This window comes from Meriones unguiculatus, chromosome 14 (genome assembly GCF_030254825.1).
Source record: "Meriones unguiculatus strain TT.TT164.6M chromosome 14, Bangor_MerUng_6.1, whole genome shotgun sequence".
Classification (NCBI taxonomy): domain Eukaryota; kingdom Metazoa; phylum Chordata; class Mammalia; order Rodentia; family Muridae; genus Meriones; species Meriones unguiculatus.
This window is the reverse complement of record NC_083361.1, coordinates 69,199,721-69,221,074: the sequence shown is the minus strand read 5'-3', so window position 1 is coordinate 69,221,074 and position 21,354 is coordinate 69,199,721. Positions and strand designations below refer to the sequence as shown.

The 21,354-nt window shown below is 47.8% G+C and overlaps 1 protein-coding gene across 1 annotated transcript in view; it reads right to left on the bottom strand.

Annotated features, from left to right (window-relative positions):
* Positions 1-9,465: 9,465 nt before the first annotated feature.
* Znf592 (zinc finger protein 592) overlaps positions 9,466-21,354 on the bottom strand; it is a 56,200-nt gene continuing 44,311 nt past the window's right edge. The window contains exons 5-10 of the mRNA XM_060367438.1: positions 16,749-16,925; positions 16,311-16,470; positions 15,930-16,217; positions 15,585-15,697; positions 14,946-15,081; positions 9,466-13,491 (exon numbers count right to left, since the gene is read on the bottom strand). Coding sequence (XP_060223421.1) covers positions 12,964-13,491; positions 14,946-15,081; positions 15,585-15,697; positions 15,930-16,217; positions 16,311-16,470; positions 16,749-16,925 — 1,402 coding nt within the window. The 3' untranslated portion in view covers positions 9,466-12,963. The remainder of the gene's footprint in view (positions 13,492-14,945; positions 15,082-15,584; positions 15,698-15,929; positions 16,218-16,310; positions 16,471-16,748; positions 16,926-21,354) is intronic.

Here is a 21,354-nt window from a genome sequence, read left to right as displayed (position 1 = left end):
CACTTGCTACAAGGGTCAATGCGTGATTGCAGAACTAGAGAGAGGGGCATAAAAGCACAGAGAGACAGTGGTTACTTCCGCTGGGGGAAAACGGAGTATTTCACATAGAAGCAGTGGTGTGCAGGAATATAGGAGATGCACATGTCGCCCACATAGAAAGGAGATGGAGAAGCAGAAAGGCAGTCACCAGGCAGGGGATGGAGCCTGAAGGCCTAGTTTAGCGCGCTGTGAGAACAGTCTAAAACTTTTCAATGTGAGCAACTGTTTCCCCATGTTTTCTGGGCTTCTAAAGTCCTCTCTATGCAAAAGGCACAATCTATAAAACGTTTTTGAGATTTAGTTATTTTTTTAATTGTGTGTCTGCGTGTCTGTATACTATGTGAATGCAATGCCTACAGAGACCAAAAGAGGGCGTAGATACCCTGGAAGAGGAGTTATAGATGGTTGTTAGCCACCTGTGGGTGCTGAGAATGGAACCCAGGGCTTCTGGAATAGTCAGTGCTTTTAATCACTGAGCCATTTCTCCAGCCCAGAGAGGCAAAAATCTAATCCTTTTTTGTTTGGTTTAGTTAAAACTCATCTTTCTCATGCTGCCCTTCTTTCTTGTGATCTGAAGATTTAAACAGACATTACTTCATCTAAGTCCCTGATGATGGGGCAAAGCCGATCATGGGGTGTCAGAGAGCTCAGGGATGGAGAGACAGGGAACACCTGTCCCCTGAGGTTTACAGTCCACCAACAGAAGGGAGAGCATGCACAGTGTTGTCCAGTGTGCACTGGCTTAGGTCCAGAGAGTAATGCAACTTCCCAGAGCGGCTTTGTGGCTGAGGGCGATATCCTTGGACTCCAGTTTTTCTCTGTAAAGGGGAGTAGGTAATCTGTTTGTGATCCTTGACCTTTTGCTTGTTCATTCAGAATGCAAGGAGGTTTTGCTTGTTTTTATTTGCTTGTGGTGTATGTGTGTGTGTGTTTATTTTTTTTAATGTTTATTGGTATTTTGACTGCATGAACTTCATGCCTGTGTATCATATACATGCAGGGCCCTTGGAGTTCAGAAGAGGGTATCTGGTTTCCTGGAACTGGAGTTACAGGCGGTTGTGAGCTGCCATGTGGGTGCTGGGAACCAAATCTTAACTGCTAAACTATCCCTCCAGCCCCCTGTCCATTTGGTTTTTCTCACTGTGCACCTCAGGCTGGCCTGGAATCCGTGAATCCCCCTTCCCAGCCTTCCACGCGCTGGGATGATGGCTGTGCATCACCACACATGGCTCTTCAGCAGATTTTTTTTTAACAGTCATAATTAGCACACGTCAGGCTTTATGCCAGATGCTGAGGGTACAGAATCAATGCTATAGTCTGTCCTTGTGAGTCTCTCAAGCATGAAGAAAAAAAACAGAATCTCAAAAACCCACTGCTGGAGCTTTGTAGGTGGTGCTGAGAGCCAGGAGGAGCAGGGGCTCCGGCTTTGTCCTAGGAGACAATAGTGCGGGAAGCAGTCAGTGCTTGCTCTTAGGGATGAATGGTGAGAGAGGGCAGCCTGAATTTGTTGTGGGTGCCACGATCACCTTTCCTGGTGTTTCTGTGTGTGAGTGCATACGGGTATGCGCGTGTGAAACCAAAAGCCAGTGTCAACTGGCTTCCTCAATTGCTCTCCACTTTTTCTGTTTTCTGTTTTCTGAGACAAGGCTTCTCTCTCTATCCCTTGGCCGCTCTGGAACGTTTTCTTCAAACCAGGCTGGCCTCAAACTCAGATCCACCTGTCTCCTTGTCCCCCAGCGCTGTGATTAAAGGTGTGCACCACCACCACCTGGCTGCTTTACTGTTTGGTTTTGTTTTTTTAATATTTATTTATCTTTCCCAGCGCTCAGTGTCTATGTGGGCACAGGTATTTCCACAATGTGTGTGCAGGTGATAGAACAACTTGAGGGAGTCAGTTCTCTCCTACCATGTAGGGTTCCAGGGATCAAGCTTAGTGTGTCAGGCCTGGCAACAAGCTTTTATGTGCTCAGCTATCCTGCCAGCTTCCCGCTTTATTATTGGTTTGAGGCAGTCTGACTACTCCTGGCTGGACTGGTGCTCGCTACGTAGAGCTGGGCTTGAATTCACAAAGATCCACCAGCCTCTTCCTCCCGAGTGCTGGGACTGGAGGTGTGCGCCACCATCCTTGGCCTCCTCTCTGTAGTTTTTGAGATCAGGTCTCTTCCTGACTTTAGAGCTGCCTGATTCAGTGCACCCCAGAGATCCTGCTCTTTTGGGATCCTAGAGACATACATACCAGTAATCCCAGCATTCGGGACGTACTAGCAAGAGAATCGGGAGTTCATGGTCATTCTCAGCTATAAAGAAGTTTGAGGCCGGCCTGGGTTACAGGGGACCCTGTCTTAGAAAAGGGAAGGGGGCTAGAAGATGCTCCAACAGTGACAAATACTTGCTGTTCTTCTAAGAGGGCCAGGATTCAGTTCCTCGCACCCACACGGTAGCTTACAACCATCCGTAACTCCAGTCTCCGAGATCTGATGTTTTCTTTTGTTTTCTACCAGCACCAGGCACATACATACCTGCAGGCAAACATTCACATGCAAAATAAAAACAGAAGAAAAACAAATACCTAAACCCCCAAACAGAAAAACAGCCATCGCACACTGAGTGCTGCTCACCAGGCTCCAGTCCCGCCGTCACCCTCTCTGGTGACTCAGCCTGGCAGCAGGTAACTGACCTTGTCCTCTCGGAGACCTTCACCCTCCCTTCCCTTTAGCAAGGCAATTGACTGCCTGCCACTCCAGCATTGTCACCAGGGATTCCTCTGCCTCTAAAGTGCCAGCCCATTATCCTTCCCCCGCCCGCCCAGGCCTAAGCTTGTCTTTGGGAACAGCTCTGAACCTCCCTTCTCCAGTCCCTGTGCTCTTTCATTTATTCTTTATCTCCCCCCCCCCAGCTCCCATCTCCACACACATAGGAACATAATGTTCAGGGGATGGACGGACAGTAACTTCACCTGTGAGCTGGGTAGTTTCCTGCCAACTAGACACAAGCTAAAAGTCATCGTAGAGACGGGACTTCCATTAAGAAAATACCTCCATAGAATCAGGCTGCAGGCAAGCCTGTAGAACATTTTCTTAAGTAGTGATTGATGGGGGAGGGCCCAGCCCATTGTGGGTTGGGCCACCCCTGGACTGGTGGTCCTGGGTTCTATAAGAAACCAGGCTGAGCGAGCCAAAAAGCAGCACTCCTTCATGGCCTCTGCCTCAGCTCTTGCCTCCAGGTTCCTCCCCTGTCCTGACTTCCTTCAGTGACTAACGGGGATGTGGAAGTGTGAGCCAAATAAATCCTTTCCTTCCCAACTTGCTTTTTGGTCACAGTGTCTCATTGCAGCAATAGAAACCCTGACTAAGACAACCTGTGCTTGAGTCAGGAATCTTGAGTCAGGTCCTTGCCCCTGGACCTTCTACTAAGTCCATCTTATAGGTGCCTGACTTAGACTCTGACTATGGACTCCATCCTGCTCAGGGGAGGACCAGTGTTTATGGTGCCCCAGGTTTCAGCAGCTTGGCCATCTATTTCACAGTCTCAAAAACTGACCTTTTCATTTTCCTCTTCTAATTCTTCCAAGTTAGACCCCACAACGTGGGGTGTGGTGGCTCACATATGTAATTTCAGCTCTCAAAAGGCTGAAGAAAGAGGACTGCCATTAGTCCAAGTCCAGCCTGGGCTATATAGTGAGGTTTAGGTTAGCCTAAACTAAACTGTGAAACCATGTCTCAAAAAAAAAAAAAAAATATGGGCCAGGAGATGGATCAGGAAGAGAAGACTTTCAAGGAGAAACAAGGGGCAAAGAAACGGGAGAAGCCAAAAGCAAAAGCTGTGGGGCTGTACCTCCTGCCACAGGAGGAATTCAGAAATCTGGCTGGAGAAATGATGCAGCAGCTGAGGGCATCGGCTGCTCTTCCAGAGGACCGAGGTTCAATTCCCAACACCCACCTGGTGATTCACAACCATCTGTAACTCTAGCTTCGGGGGATCTGACGCCCTCTTCTGGCCTCTGTGGGCGTGTACACAGTGCGCATACACACAGACAAAATACCCATAAACTTCAAATCAGAAAGGTATTAATTAAAGAAGAAAGCGAGCTGCTCCTGTGGCTGAGATGATGGCAAACTCTCTCCCATCCCTATTTAAAATCTGGCCTCTGCCATGGCTCCTTTTGCCATCCACAGCTGGAGCAAAGTGTTGTCTTAGAACCGCCATTCAGTAAAACAAACCTTTGTAAATAGTAATTATAAACAAAAATTAAATTCTGACTTCCCCCTGTGCCTGCCTCACTCACCTTGGCCAACTGTTCCCTCAAAGCGTGAGGGAGGGGGGAATGCTGGGTTGGGGGCTCTTGCCTGTAACTGCAGCACCAGGGAGAAAGCAGGATGACTGTTAATGAGCTTGGCGCCAGCCTGAGCTACATGCTGAGGCCCCTCACAGAAAACAAAGGGAAAACAGCAGAGTAGAACTATAAGTTCAAGGTGAACCTGGGCTACGCAAGGAGACACTGAAGCAGAAAACTAAACAAAAGCCCCACAGCGCAAAGTGATGTTGTTTTTGAAGAACAGGCTAGCGCTATCATCCTGTGTCACACCGACCTCTGCTTCAGAGTGTATTATTGTTCCCTTCCAAGGCTCCCAGAATCCTGCTTTCTCAGCAATTTGCCCTCAGCTTTCTACCCCCTCCTGCCGGGCTTCCCTCCCTACAGACTGTGAAGGCTATTAAGCGTTTGCTTTTCCCTGAGATATTGACCCTTCCTTTCACTGCTGAACTTCTCAGAAGAGCTCAAAGAGACCCGGCTCCCTTATCAAGCTGTGATGGGTTAGCTGACCTGGGTTACAAAGTACAGACAATGGCCTCCCAGACAAGGGCAGAGCAATCCCACTGCTATGCTCAACAAGAACGGCCAGATGCTAGTGCCTGAGGGCTAATTCCATCTCCTAGAGAGCAGAGTGAGTCCCCCACATTGGGACAGGAGTAAGTTGAGGCCGCAGCCGCAAGGGAGGAAACCGACAGTGTCCAAACAGGGCTGACAAGAAGGGAACTTACCTCAATGACGCCTGTTCCTCCGTCCCCACACTGCCATCACTGGACCTCAGCACTAGTTAGAATGCTCATCCCGGAGGCGCCCGGCCCTGCACACCTAGCTCCAGGCTAAGACATGCCTCTGCCATGTGCGGCTCACCTCATTTTTCCTTCATTCCAAGTAAAACTCCATTCCAAGGCAGCTCAATCTGGGCCCATGGAAGCCTAACTCCTCGTTTGGCATAAACGCCTGCAGATGTGCAGACACAGCGCCCACAGGACATCTCCTCCTTGCTGTTGCTTTGCTCTTGACACAGGGTCTCACTATGTGGTGTCTGTCTGACATGGAACCGGCTGAGCTGGAGACCAGGCTGGCTTCCAGCTCAGAGCTCTGCCTGCCTCTGCCTCCAGGATGCTCCCCATCACACCCGGCTCTTTTTCTTTTTAAATGTGTGAGGTGTGCCTGTGTGCACACTTGACCTTGTAGGACATGTAGAGGCCAGAGGTTGTCTCTCCGCGGTTACTTTTTGAGGCAAGGTCTCCTAGAAGCTCGCTGAGCTGGACTGGCTGGCCAGTGGGTCCTCAGGATCCTCTTGCTGCCACTCCCATCATCCCCCAGCACCGGGATTACAGGCATGTGGGTTTTTGAAACGGGACTCAGGTCTTCAAGCTTGCACAGCTGACCTTTCCCACAAGCTGTGGCACAGGACTGGGTCCAAGCTCAGTTAGGGTTTTCTTTTATGACATCACTAGCTTCCTCTCCAAGATGTGCAGACTGGTGGCCTGGCTCAACATCAGCACTCCAACTTCATCTGTGAGCCTCCACTCCCCTCCTCTATCGCCTCCTCTTTCATTCTCTTTACTTTTAAGTCAAGTCCTAAGTCTACAGAACCAAGATCTGCTGCTCTTTCGATCCATGAGATTACCTCACACTGTAGGCTGTCCTTTCAAGCTGATCTTCAAGTGATTGCAGTGCAAATGTGTGTGTGTGTGTGTCCCACACAGGCTAGGCAAGCACTCCAGCACTGAGCTATATCCCTGGCTTCTTTCTGATTTTTGTGTTTCGAGTCAGGGTTCTCACTAAGCTATACAGGCTACCTTTGAGCTCATTGTTGGCCCGGCAGGCCTTGAACTGTCCATCCTCCTGCCTCAGCCCCTGAGCGGCTTGGATTACAGGCCTGCACCACCGGCCATAGCACAGTCCTCTTGAATGCTTGTCTGATCTCCCTCCAAGAGCTTAGGCAGCTGTGCCTCTCTCCCAAGAGGGTGGAGCCTCTGGGTCCTGCCCTTGTGGGATGAGCTGGCCAGTCTGGCATGTTCCTATCCAGGGACTGGAGATGTGGCCACAGCTGTGTTGGAGTAAGTGGACACCAATTAAAGGATTACTGGTAACAAGAGGACACTCTGATTCTAGTTTGATTGGAAGGGGAATCTGGATCTCCAGAGCAGGGCGACCCAGCTGGGTTTCTCTCTAGCCTACATGCTCTCATCGCCCACCACACTGCCACATTGCTACCCGCCCAGGCTCCTTCCAGAGGAAAGGGTAACCGGGGTCACAGGGGAGCAGTTAGTTGAGCCCAGTAAACCGACTCATCTTCAACGGAGCCTAGAAAAGCCTCCTAACCTTGGCTCCTCCTTTTAGGGCAAACCGGCCCTTTTCTTCCTATCAGCTCTTCCTTATTTCTCTCATCTCCCTATCAAGTCTTTTTATCCTCTTCCCCAGCCCCATCCTGAGGACTGAATATGAGCAAACACTCAGCAGTATCCCCAGCCTTCCCTTCCCTTCTCACCAAGTTAGCCAAGCTCATCTGGAACTTGATCCTTCTCTCAGTGCTCCAAGCAGCCAAGATTACAGGCTTGCTGCTACCAAGGCTTTTCTGAAGCAATTTCTAGTGGCTAAGTCTCCCTTTCCTATATGTCGCTATCTTCTCACTCTTCTAACATTTTGAATGCCTCTCGGTAGCAACTGCTACCTTTCCTGCCCACGCAAGGGATGCCGCTAACAAATCCAGCCGCCACCTGCCCGTTTGCCTCCTACGCCATTATGTTTTGTTTTTCACCCCCCAATGTTAGGGGTTGAACCCACTAGGCAAATGCTCTGCCACTGAGCCACACACCAAGTCCTATCACAGCTTCCAGCCCAGGCAGGCTTGACCTCGCAGCCCTCCTCCCCATCACTGGCCCGTGTCACCAGACCTGGCCTTCCACCGCTTTCTTTCACTTCCATCACTTGCTTGGTTTTTGAGACAGTCTTTCGTATACAGCTATAGCTGGCCTGGAACTCGCGCTGTAGACCAGGCTGGCCTCAAACTCAGAGATGCTCCTGCCTCTGTCTCCCAAGAGCTGGGATTACAGGCACGGGACATTATACCTTTTTCTTTCCTCTTTTTGAATCATTGTAGCACAGGCCGGCCTCCACCTCACTGTGTAGGAAAGTATGACCGTGAACTCATGATCTTGCCTCTGCCTCCCCGGTGCTGTCATTAAGACGTGTGACGCCATACCTAGCTTTGGCTCCATTTTGAAATCATAACCAGAAATCTCTTCAGAACTAGCCTAGGAAGGAAATGTGAAACTCACATAGGCAGAGCTTCTTAGATAGTAGCGTAGCGTAACTTTAAGCTCAGCACTCAGGAGGCAGAGGCTGGAGCAGCTCTGTGAGTTCAAAGCCTGCCTGGTCTACAGCGTGAGCTCCAGGACAGCCAGGAGCACAGACTTAATCTCAAAAACCAAACAAGTACACTTTGACTTTGGGTCCAGTGGACCAGGACAATGGTTATCTATGTGTGACAGCACACTGGCCTTTGAAGTTAGTGGTACTACAGGTCAATGGTCACTTGAATACTTAATGTGATGGGGCTCCTCCCAATTAGAATTGGCATAAGTGCCCTTGTCTTATTTTTGTGATCCATTTGATAGTCAATAACATATTTATCGGTTTATAGTATTCTTGCACTAAACACAACTTAAATTTGAAAATAATATAAAAAGAAAATCAAAGCACACAGGATATGGTGGCTTACACCTGTCCTTTTGGCACTTAGGAGCCTGAGGCAGATGGCGCCTCATGAGTTTGAGAACAGCATAAACCACACAGTGAATTTCACAGTAGTCTATGCTGCAGACTGAAACTGTCTCTATGCACACACTTTTTTAAATTTTTAAAAATTTTTTTGAGACAGAGTCCCATGTGGTCCAGGCTGGCCTCAAAATTACTATGCAATGCAGGCTGGCTTGAAGTCCAGACCCTCCTATATCCATTTCCCAAGTGTGGGATTGCCGGTGTGCACCATCACAGCCAGCTAAATGAAAGCATCTTTACAGGCCAATATACTATACAATGAACTAGCTCAAGAATTCATCCAGATGTAGGTCCCTAAAGTGCCTGGATGACAGGATCTGAAGATGCCTGAGAATCATCAATAGACAGAAAGCTCAATTTGGAAAGGCTCAACAAAAGGCAAAAGCAACAGAAAAAAGCCCAGTATGTAAATGCAAAAACCTGACATAAATATACGGGAAATATGGCTCGGTGGTAGAATGCTTACACACACACACACACACATACACACACACACACGGCAGATGAGAGAGAACCTGAGGCCAAATGACTGTCAAACAGGGATCAAGAAGTAGCATTTTTAATTACTGGCTTCCTCCATCCTCTTACACTGCTCCTGACGGTACCCAAGAAAAGCTAGGAAGCCTGTGTGATGCTGCATGCCTATAAGCTTATTATCCAGGAAGCCGAAGCAGGATTCAGGGCTAACCTGTGCTACAAAGCAAGACTGTCTCAATAAAACAAAAGAAGCCTGAGAGGTGGTTCAGTGGTAGAGCACTTGTCTAGTATGCCCAATACTTTAGGACATTAATGGCTACGATCATAATTATAATTTACCATAAATTCAGCTATGAATGCACCAAAGGACTGGAAGGTGATGCAAAAGCGCTAACCACTTGCTAAAAGGGGGGTTCTAAACACATTTTACATTCGCCATGTTAGTGGTTCATCCCTTTCCAATAAAAAGGCATTTTAAACGGAGACCTGAATAAAGGTTATGTATTTAGGAGTCATGGCCCCAGGCGTCCTGTCCTCACTGCCTAAGCTGCTGTGTGTGTTGATGAAGGTGAGCGGCAATCTTGGAGAAGATAAAGGACATATTCTAGGGCCCAGAAGGTCCTCCTTGTTTAGGTCAGCCCGAGAACTCTGTGGATGGATGTGCTACTAATTGAGCCGGTTTATTCACTCGTGTACACATTCATCCACTCATCCACACACTTTTTAAACCACCACTAGATGGAAAAAAATTGTCTTGAAGCTTTTAAAGACTTATACTGGCCCAAGGCCTAAGTTTTGAGCAACCTCTGTAACACTATGTAAGTGAAAAAAGCAAGCTTCAGAACATGACGTATAGAATGCTACTGTTTGTATTAAAAATAGATATATAAATATACATATTAATAAACTCATAAATGCATAGAATTGCTCTGAAAAGATACACAAGATAGAGATAACAATGAGGAACTCTGGTGAGGGCACTGGAGGCTAACCTCCATCAGGAAGTTTACTTTTTATTGTGTATTCATTTGTATTGTCAAATGCCTTGTGGTTTTGAATGTGTATGTATCTTTTTTTCCAAACCAAAAAAAAATTTTTTTTAATTACCTGGTGCTAAATGTACAATGGTGAACAGGACAGAAGTTCCTCAGCCTGGGGCAAGGCAAAATGTAGAATTCTAGGGGCCATAACACAACCATCAAGTTTTTAAAACCCAGACTGTTTTATATAAGAGGCAATTTTTTTTTTACAACAATTAATCCATGGCAATTCGGCATATCATTTTACAAAGACAAAGCAGTTAAAGAATAAATACGAGTCATTTGTCAAGCCTCAGTGTGCTCGGATGGTAATTTCTAACTTGATCAGGAGAGCATTCGCTGCAGCAGGGAAATAAATACCTGTCACGGCGAGCATCCTCAGATGATAAACAATAGTGCATTAAAGAACACGATGAGATCAGGAGATACTGACTGAGGGACTGTGCGTTCCCCAGGAGAGTTAGGTAACCTCTTCCAGACAGTGCTCCAGAAATGATGGGTTTCAGATGGCAAAGTAAACCCCAGTGAACACGCACATCAGGGACACTGCATATGCAAACGCAGGGCCCTCCTTGGGGTGACAAGGCACTGGTGGACTCCATGGAGAATCTGACGCTAGGGGTGCTCGGGACTGGTTAAGGGCAGCAGGAACTCAGGCCGTGGCTCAGGCTTCCCATAGCAGTTCCTGGTTTCCCACTCCAAGATGCTGGATCTGGCATGAGGACAGCGCTCCACCCTTAGCTTCTCCACCTCCTGTGTTCCAGCTCCCGTGATTTCTGAGTGGGAAGAAGTGCAGCCACACAGCTCAAACTGGAGAGCAGAAGGGTGGGCTCTGGATGGCTCCACACCACTGACGGGCTGGCAGCAGCTAGAGCAGCCCTGTCACTAAGGCAGCACAGGGGCTGACAGGTTTGACTCAGCACCATCAGCATAGGTGGCCCACCGTATCTGTCATTTAACCTGAGGCCATTTTCTTCTCTGTCAAATAGAAGGAGAACTGAGAGCCTTGGGAGAATTAAAGTCTCTGGTAAGAGTTAAACAAGACACTGGGCATGATGAGGACTGGAAATGCTAACTTCATCATCACTGAATAATGGATAGGCCAAGCCTTAACTGATAACCCACATGGTGAGCAGCAGATGAGAGATGTGCCAGCCCCCAGGTCCAGAAGCACAGAACCCCCATATCCACAGGCTATTCTGGAAACTAGGGAGTGCTTGCACACTCATGATCTCATCCAAGTCTTGAAGGAGCCGGATGGGGATTCCTAGTTCTGCTCTGAGGGGGAAGAGCCTGTGAGGACGAGGCGTGCCAGGAACTGTTTAAGAGCAGCAAGAGCTCAAGCCATGGCTCAGCACTCCAAGCGGCTGGATCTGGCACGAGGACAGTCGCTCCACAGTTTCTCCACTTTCTGTGTTCCAGCTCCCATGGTTTCTGAGTGGGAGGAAGTGCAGCCACACAGCTCAAAGCCCTCTAGCTACCTCCTTAAGAACCTGCTCTCATGAATGATGGGGGAAGGGGGTGTGCAGAGGCTCCCTGCAATGGGGATTAGCATGAGGTGAAAGATTGATAGGATCTCAAGAGAAACCAGAGTAGGTGATGGAATTGGGAAAGGGACAGTGGTTAGCTCCGGGCCTGCTCAACAGGGCTGGCTTCTCTCAACTGGCAGCTGGGGAAGCAGGAAGGTGGAGGCCTTGCCAGGAAGAATGCTCATTAAAATGGTATGGACAGCAGAGCGTCTCTGAATCTGAGGCAAGCACTAACTGTTTCCATTAGCCTTTCACTAAAAATTTGGCATTTGATAGAAAAGGGAGAAAGTCCTCGATTGTGAAAAGGTTATGCATATTTATCCAATTGGATTCCTAATTAGTGTCATGCCTCCCTTGAAAGATCAAGTCTAAGAACTCAGCCAGTACCCCTTCCCTGTGCTGCACAGGATCCTGGTGGGCCTAACCCAGGCCAGTTGGGTCAGAGAACACCTTCCCACAACCTGTTCCTTGTGCTCAGGCAGGCCCCACCTCTCATCTAATCTCAACTCTATCAAGTCTGAGTTTGCTGTGGCAGTGGCAATTGTCTCTGAATGCTATATGAACGTCACAGAGTTCCTTCTCTACAGCCCTCACCAAGAATCTCTTGGGTTGAAAACCCTCTGACAGAAAGATACCCAGAGAATATCAAGAGGCCTTAAGGTCAATGCAACTAGACCAGAGGCCTTGAGGCAGCTCTCGACCACTATTCACAGCCCTGCTCCCTTGCTCCAGAGAGATCTCCAGGGAACCAAGACCCCCGGTTTTCCTAACAGAGCTCCAGAATTTAGAGCTTCCAGGAAACACTTTTCCTTCAGATGAGGCAGTCGGGGCTGTCTGGGAAGAACCTCAGGTGGAGCAGGGAAGGGCTAGCTCACCCGAAGAGAATTACAAGAGCCTACCTGCATGATAAGATTTTTTTTTTTTTTATTGAAATATAGTCTGAGCAACAAGAATGTAGCTGAGAGGAGGAGGGCCGGCCTACCTGAGGCAGCAGCCTCCCTAATGGCACAGGAGCAAGAATACAAACATCCCAATGTCTGTGTGCCCACGCCCTGCCTGTCAGGGGTTGCGGGACAGCAGCAGAAGGAAGACCCGGCACAGACCCCACAGAGGGTCTGGCTCTTGGCACCTGCCTGCCTTAGCCATACTTCATGTTCTCCTCAGTTCCACACAGGAGTGTACTGCCATTTCTCCCACCCACAGAGACATGATCAGTGTGATAGGAGAAGTCCTCAGGATGTTTCTGGGGAAAAGAATCAAAAAAAGACAGGAAGGAAAGGCCGAGCAAGGGACCTCACCAAGCCAGGCTGGGCTTGAGTTCCCAGAGGAACGGCCAGCACCCTTCATTCCCCTCCTTTGTGGGCTCTGAAGGCAGGAAGGAGAGCTGGTGTGTGCAGGGAAATAGAACTCTGAGGTGTCTCCAACTGAACACAGCAGGTAGGGAGCCCAGAGCACAGCTACTGAGAGGTTGCAAGCTGAGTTGACAGCACTGAGGTTGCACTACCTAAGTAGCCTGGGGATGGAGAGACGTGAATGAGAATTGGAGTACCAAGAAGCAGCATTAAGCCATAAATAACAGAAACAAATTCAGAGCTATGAGGGATTCTGGGTGACCCCACATTTTCTGGGGCTGGGAGACAGCCAGAACCTACAGCTCAGAACAGACACTGTTCCAGAGCACAGTGGCCACACAAACACTGGGGCAGAGCTTTTTATTTCCCACAGTCTGCACAGCAGGTGGAGGGCACCACAGCCTGACGGATGGCTACAAGGCCTCTGGTCACACCTGAGGAGATAGTGCATGGCTGTTCTGGTCCTGAGAGGCCTGTGGTTGATTCTGAGGGGCTTGGGCACTGTATTCGTCCAGAGTCAGGCCTAGCGACCTCCTTGGCTTTAGGTCAGCCACCAAAGGGTCACTGGCACATTCTTCCAGTCCATTCTCTCTAGTCTCCATGGCCACCTCCTCTGCAGAGCATGCCTCTGGGTCTGTGGCTTCCACCTTCACTTCCACAATCTCTTCTTCCTCCTCTTCCTCCTCCTGATCTCTCACTTTGTGGACTATGAACAGGTGGCGGTTGAGGGAACTAGCAGACGTGTAGCACAGGCCACAGAGGAGACACTGGGCTGTGGAGCTGTCCACCTGGTGCTGAGGTATGTGGCTCTGGAATTCGAGCTCTGAGTCTGTGGCAAAGCTGCACTTTGCACACTGAAATACGGACCTGTGCCTTTTGGTAGAGGGAACAGTTGCGCCATTGCTAGTGCCTGGAGCGTCTGCTACTCTGCTGACTGCTCTTTTCAGATGGTTCACCTGAAAGAGAAAACAGTGTGAGCAGAGATGAGGCCAGCCCAGATGTACCTTCTGCTCATGAGGGAGAGCACACCTGTGCCATGGAATTCATGTGGAGGTCAGAAGACAACTTTTGGGAGTCATTTTCTCCCTCTACTGTGGGTTCCAGGGATGGCCCAAGTTGTTTTCTAAATTTTTATTAGATTTATTACTTTTCTCTCACGTGTGAGTATTTTGCCTGCACATGTGTGTATATGTACCATGTGCACGCCTGCTGCCTGAGGAGGTCAGAAGAGGGGAGTGGATTCTCTTTAACTGCATTTATAGGCAGTTGTGAACCACCATGTGCATGCTGAGAATCAAATTTGGGTCTCCGCCCACAGTAACAAAAAGTGTAAGCTACAATAAAGTCCTTCCTCTCCAAACTGTTCTTGGTCTTGATCACAGCAACAGAGAGAAAACTGGGAAGGCTGGGTCTCACAGCTCCTCCAGGAAACACCTTATGCATGTTTTTAAAGACTGTGGGATAACTGCCTGCCATGGCTTATGCTCACTTCTCTCAGCCTGCACTTACACTTAATAACATATGCTGGAGACTACCTCCATGTGAGCAAGCAAAAGCTTCACTCTTCTAGTGACTGCACGCTAACCCATTACAGGCAGACAGCTTCCTCCACAGACAGTCCAGTTCCACCTTTGTCACTGCGGGAGACATCACCAAACACACTGCTTTATGCCTAAGGTGCAAAGCTCTCTACCCAAAGTCCTAGAAGCAGAACAGCAGTGTCAAAGGGCATGCTCATGCATTTAAGGGAAGGGAGACTATATAGTTCTCATGTACTTGTGGTGACCAAAAAACACAAAGAAAGAAACTGACACGCTACCTACTTTGTGTGCAAAGGTTTCTGCCAACTAGCACCATTCCCTGAATAACCAAAAATATTTCTAGGCAGCTCATGACTTCAGGCAGCTCTCAGACCTACCCGAGTCCTCCTCAGAGCATTTGGCCCTATGCCATGGTGTGGGAAGAATCGGCAGCAGAGGGGCAATTAGGATGGTCTAGAAACTCACCAGAAATGGGACAGGAGCATGTGACAGCAATGAGGGAAGAAAGCAAGGGGCCAGGAGAGGGGGTTCTAGACCCGATCCCTCCCCAGCTAGTGCAACAGGGAAGTAATGATCTTTTGCTGACAAGCTAGCTCTGCCTGCCTGCCTGCCTGCCTCACAGGATTTCAAGCAAGCAGAAGTAAGGTTACAGCAACAAATGACTGATGGGCTTTCCCATGGATCTTTGCTCCTGTCTCCTACATGTGTCCAGTGCCCTCATGAGACATACAAAAACAGAGTGACTACATGTAGGTTACTCAGCTTGCTTGGTGGTCACAACTTCTGATGGATCCCTGAAGCCCCTCTAACGCCTTTCCAGTCCCAGGCCTCTCTGGGCTGCCAGTTCAAGGCAGTGATCCCACACTCACCTGAGGGGAATGTCCACCTGGCTGTATGACTTTGGACGTCTGGCTCAAATCAGGGTTTCTGATACCGTGCATAAGGCTGATGTGGCTCTCTAGCAGAGAGGGTCGAGGAAAGCTGGGGCTATCCTCAGTGCAGTACCTGCAAGAGCACGGTTGAGGAGGTGGTTCAAACCCCAGGTTCCTCCATTGTTCCTTAAGAGTACCAGGACAGAAAGCTATTTGAGCAGGTAGACTTGCTAATCAAACCAGCAGGACGGCTAAGGGAGCAGACAGCAGCAGGTCAGGCTACTTATACACTTGACACTAAGCCCTCATCCCAACACCAGCCAGAGGGCCCAAGACTGGGCCAGCGGTCAGTAAGAAAGGCTGAACACTGTCATCCGTCATAACACCATCTCTACTCTCAAACATTAGGCCCCACTGAGAAAAGCCAGGGCTGGAGATTGAGAGGAAATTATCAAGAGCTGCCAGGCCCTGTAAGCTGGCTCCTGACTTGCCTGATTCCTCACTTAGCTGGTGTTTTCCTGCTAGAAACTCATCACTCTCTTGCTTTAGGCCCCTGCTCTCAGCACAGCAGAGCCCCTGATGCCACAGGCAAATTCTTTTGAGTCTCAGGCATTTTCCCTTCCCTTCCAGACTCACCCACAAGTGTAGACCTTTTTTACTGTGTCGTGGTTGTTGCGTATGTGTTTGCGCAGGCTGCTGGGAGTGTGGAAGGACTGTTCACACTGCCGGCATGGGTACCGCTTCAGTGTCTAAGGGAAGAGGAGACAATCCCAAAGCATCAGAATCTTAAGTTCTGGGTGCATCTTTCTTTTTAGATGGTATGACCAGAAAGGGGGATAGCCTTAAACCTTATGGTCTATCATACCCACCCTGCCCCAAACACCAGAGGCCTGTAGAGTTAGCCACATGAGAGGATCCTAGCCTCACAGGACAGAAGCCCAAGAGCTCCAGTGCTGCACTGTGGCATGTGGCCACACTTACCCGACCATGGCTCTTTTTCATGTGGGACACATAGCTCTCTCTATCAGGAACCCACTCCTGGCACTCTTGGCAGGTCCAACCAGTGCTCCTCATCCGTGGCCTTGCTTCAGTTCTGCGGTGGGCTTCTGGCCGGCCCCAGCGGCCAGCAGTCAGCGAGCTGCCTCTAGCAGCTCCACTTGTGGCTGGGGGCTCAGTGGCAGCACGAGAAGCAGGGCGGCTAGAAGCCGTGTCCGCTGAAGACTGGAGGCTTGACAGCTCATCCACGTTCCGGGGAACACCGTGGGTACTCTGGGGTGGGGAGAGAGATTACTGACTGGGCAAGGGGAAGACACATCTCTGACATCACACTTCTTCCCAAGCTTCTCTCCCAAGCTTCCTCACCTTGACGTGCTGCATTAATTCTGGCTTCTGTAGAAACAGGAGTGGGCACTCGGGGCACTTGAAGACAGCCGCTTGTGTCTTGCTGACATTCTGGTAAAAATGCTGTTGGATATGCCTCTTCTTATTGAAGACCATTTCACAGGAGCACTTATAAATTAGCCTGACAAAACAAGCCCCGGAGGAGTAAGGCAACCAGGGCTCTGCCAGCAGACTCAAACAGCCCCTCTCCCCTGTCTCTGCTGTCTCTGCAGCAGGGTGAGAGGTTTGGGGAGACACTAGCCTGAGCCAGTGCGCATCTTTTCCTGCCTTGATATCATCAGGACACTGAACACATCTCTCCACAGCCTCAGCTCCCCAGCCCGTCCTTATGCTACCCTTACGGCGTCCAGGCCACCCTCTGTGCCCCGGAGGACCTGCTGACCCTGCTGCTGCACTCACTGGGAGGGTCTGTGGGGCTGGGTAGGGTGCTGGGTGGTACTGTGGTCCATCGTACTACTGGCAGTCTTGAAGGCCATGGGACAGAATGCACATTTGTGGAAAACCTGGCAGTGTCGCTCCTGGATGTGGCTTTTCAGCAAGGCCAAAGTCAGGTGGATGACACCACAATGGATGCACCTGGACAACGAAAGTGAGGGAGTGTTAGACCCAGGGCTGATGCTGGAAGAGGGATAGAAGGCAAGAAGTGAGCCATCTTGGGCTCTTCTTCTTCATTCCAGCCCATAGGCTACAGCCTCTGCACATACATCCTAATATCATTCTTGCTACTATCTGCACAAAGTGAATGCACAAGACTCCTTGAGCCCAAGGTCATGCCTAGGAGAGAAGCAAGGAGAATCCTCCACCATCCCCAAACTGGCTAATCTTCCAACCAAAATTTTGAGAGCCTTGGGAGAGAAGCTGACAGGAAGAGAGGAAGGAAAATGGTTGAAAACTGACACAAATGCTCTCAACTGAAAGGGGGGCAACTGCAGGACTATAAGGGGAGCCAGGCATGGTGGCTCACGCCTGTGAGCCCAGCACTCAGGAAAGCAGAGGCAGGCGAGTGCAAAGCCAGCCTGCTCTACAAAGTGAGTCCAGGACAGCCAAGGCTACACAGAGAAACCTTATCTAAAAAACAAAGGAAGGAGGGGAAGGGGAAAAGGAAGAAGGAAGGGGAGGAAGAGGAAGGCGGCAGCACTGTAGCTGCAATGCAACATGGCTGTTAAAATCTATGTATTTATTTATTTGCCCCTCCCCCCCCCTCCGAGACAGGGTTTCCTTTCTCCATGTAGCCCTACCTCTCCCTCTCCTGGCTGTTAAATTTTAAGTTAATGAAATTACATTACAAATTTAGCTCCAGGCCAGCAAGATGGTTTTTGCTGCCAAACTTGATGACCTGAGTTCAGTTCTCAGAACCCAAATGGCAGGAAACTACCAACTCCAAAATGTTGTCCACAGGCCTCCACACACACATACCATAGCACGCCAAACACACAGTAAAATCAACTGGCACACAAAAGCTCTTTCATCATATAACCACATTTCAAAAAAAGAAAAACAGTTTTATAATCATGTGTTGTGCATCATGTAAAGGTTTTGGAAGAAATCAGTATATAATATTTAACTTTATCTATTATCAGCAATAAGAAAACAATATACTCTTTAAATAGTGTAATCTTGCTTTCTTATAATATCATTGACCACATTTCAAATTATTTTTAAAAAGACAGATGAAGTTTTAAAATTCTAAAACATTTGAGGAAGAGAAGGCAGAAAGAATATTAGACAGCTAGAGAGATGGCTCTACACTTAAGCGCTCTTTCAGAAGACAGTGTCTGATTCCTAGCACCAAATGGTAACTGACAACCATCTATAAACTCTAGTTCCAGGGGATCTGACACCCTCTTCTGGTCTCTGTGCATAGCAAGCATGCACATGGTTCATAGACATACATGCAGACAAACACCCTTAAAAAATAGAATTAATCTAAAAAACTACATTTTAAAAGAGAGAATCCCAGAGTTGAAAAATAGGGAAAGGGGCTGTGGAATGTTACCTTCTGAGCAAGACAGCCACTGCCACCAGGAACTCACAGCATCAGGCACTGGTAGTTGGGTCTGCTCCTCTAAGGTGTGGCGGGAGGAAAGGGGTGGGGGACACAGCACTCACTACTGAACTACTTGTTACTCAGAAACTCAGGAAGAGGGGAAGCCATTGCCTCCAGCTGGATACTGGTGACTTCACCAGAACCAATGGATAGTTCCAATCCCATGCTCACACAGATGACCCTGGTTAAACTAAATAGGTCACAGACTGAAACCAAGTCATGTGATTTCTGGAAAAGAGACTGGTAAGAAAAGGGCACATAAGCTGATAGATATAGGAGAAAAGGCTGGGCAGTGGCGGTGCACACCTTTGGAGGCAGAGGCAGGCAGATCTCTGACTGTAGAGCCACCTTGGTCTACAGAGTGAGTTCCAGGACAGCCGGGACTACACAGAGAAACCCTGTCTTTTATATTTATGGTTGTGAGCCTAGCCTTTAATGGCTGAGCCATCTCTCCAGCCCGAGAGACTCCGTCTCAACAAACCAGAAAAGATAAAGGAGAAATAGGATAAAAGGGGAAATTAAAATACATACATATATATATGAAATTATTAAAAGAATAAAATACATCAAAATCTTAATTTCCTAAAACACGTAATATATATGTACAATTTACATAAAATTCATATAAATTATGTAATATATACATACAATGTACAAGCTTATTAGCATTCTTCTTAAAAAAACCAGAAAGAATAAAAAATATAAACTAATATTCTAAAACTCTGTAGTAGTACTCAGTAAAATGAAGCACAGTTATATTTTTGGAAATTATTAAATAGCATTAGGACAAGAGAATGGGGAAAAATATCTGCAAATCATGTATATAACAAGGAACTTAGTAACAAATGTTGGCAAAAATAACAAGATGAAAACCTCACACTATGTGGGAATTTAAACAGTACAGCTGCTTTGAATAACAGTCTGTCAGTGCTTCAGAGAGTTAACCAGAGTTAGGATTTGGCATTCCTATTTACCCCTGTGTGTTCATTCAAAAGAATGGAAGCAGCAGGTGTGCGGCTGACCCCTGCAACACCGGCACATAGGAGGCCCAGGGCAGGCAGATTGCCATGGATTTGAAGCCAGCTTGGGTTACAAGGTGAGTTATAGTTCCATTGGAGCTACATACAGAAATCCTATTTCAAAACAAACAAAAACTGCTGAGCATAGTGGCATACACCTTTAATCCCAGCACTCTTGAGGCAGAGGCAGGCGGATCTCTGAGTCTGAAGCTAGCCTGATCTACAGAGTGAGTTCTAGGATAGCCAAGATTACAGAGAGACCCTGTCTGAAAAACCAACCAACCAACCAAACTTCACAAAATGAATGAATGAATGAATGAATGAATGAATGATAAAGTGGGCTTGAGGGACGGCTCTGGTTAAGAGCCCGTGCTGCTTTTCCAGAGGTCTCAAGCTCAGTTCCTAGCACTCACATTAGCACCCAAGGAAACTCCCAACCACCGACAACTCCAGCCCCAAGGGCTTTGGTGCCTTTTTCTGGCATCTGCACACACCTAGACACACATATGTAAATATTAATAACAGTGTATCTTTTTGTAAACAGGTAATAGTTGAGGAACTTAAACCTTTATTGGCATGTCCCTAAGCCTTGAGCATTTACTGTTACTCTTCTCAGAACACTATGTTTTATACAGCATTCTGCATAAAAAGTTTTGATGACATAATTGCTTTTAACACATTTTTTCTTTCAATTCTTTTTCTTTCACTTATTTATTTGTTTGTTTTTGGGTTTTTCGAAACAGGGTTTCTCCGTGTAGCCTTGGCTGTTCTGGAACTCATTCTCTAGATCAAGTTGTCCTGGAACTCAGAGATCCGCCTGCCTCCCAAGTGCTGGGATTAAAGGCACATACCACTACTGCCTGGCTTTCTTTTATTTCTTAAAGAAAGCAAAATAAGTATTAATTAAAACCAAAAAGTTTTCCCAGCACTCTGGGAGGTAGAGGCAGGTGCATCCTTGAGTTTGAGGCCAGCCTGGTCTACCAAGTGAGTCAAGAACAGCCACAGAGAAACCTTGTCTAAAAAATGAAACAAAATAAAAAACCAAAATAACAACAAAATAAATTTACCAGGCGCATGCCCAGGATCTTAGCACTCAGAGACCTAAAGTAAGAAGAGTGTAAGCTTGAGGCTGTGAACCAATCTGTGCAGTTGGGAATTTCTAGAACTGATGATTCAAAAACAGACTGAGGCATCCCTGTGGTAGAACACCTGACTAGCAGTCGAGGCCTTGGGTTAAATCCCTAGAATTTAGGGGAGAAAAGATTTAAAAAAGCAGTGCTGAGTGTGGTTGCACACACCTTTAGTCTCAGCACTTGGGAGGTAGCAGAGGCAGGCAGATCTCTGAGAGTTCAAGGCCAGCCTGGTCTACATAGCAAGTTCCAGGACAGCCAGAACCATATAATGAGACCCTGTCTCAAAACAACAACAAAAAACTAAGATGAAAGAAAAAAAAACACATTCCCCCTAAATATTTTAGTATTGAATGAATTGCTATTAGATTGGATTTGATCTTAGAATAAACTTAAGTCAAAGTTTAAAAGGTTCTGGGAATGTTTGTTTATTATTTTAAAAAAATGATTTTTCCCTTTTCTTCTCCCTCTACCCCAATCCCCAGACAGGGTCTCTCTCTGTGTATCCCTGGCTGTCCTGGAACTCCATCTGTAGACCAAGCTGGCCTGGAGCTCACAGAAATGTGCCTGCCTCTGCCTCACAAGTGCAGGATTAATGGTATATGCCACCACCACCCAGCACAGGTTTTATTCTTAATTATGGTTATATTTATGTATTTATGTGTCTGTGTATGGGTTTGTGCATCTAAGTTCAGTGTTTATAGCGCCAGAAGAGGGAGTCAGATCTCCTGCAGCTAAAGTTTTAGGTGGCTGTTGGCTGCCCATTGTGGATGCCGGGAACCAATCTCGGATCCTCTAAGAGCAGCATG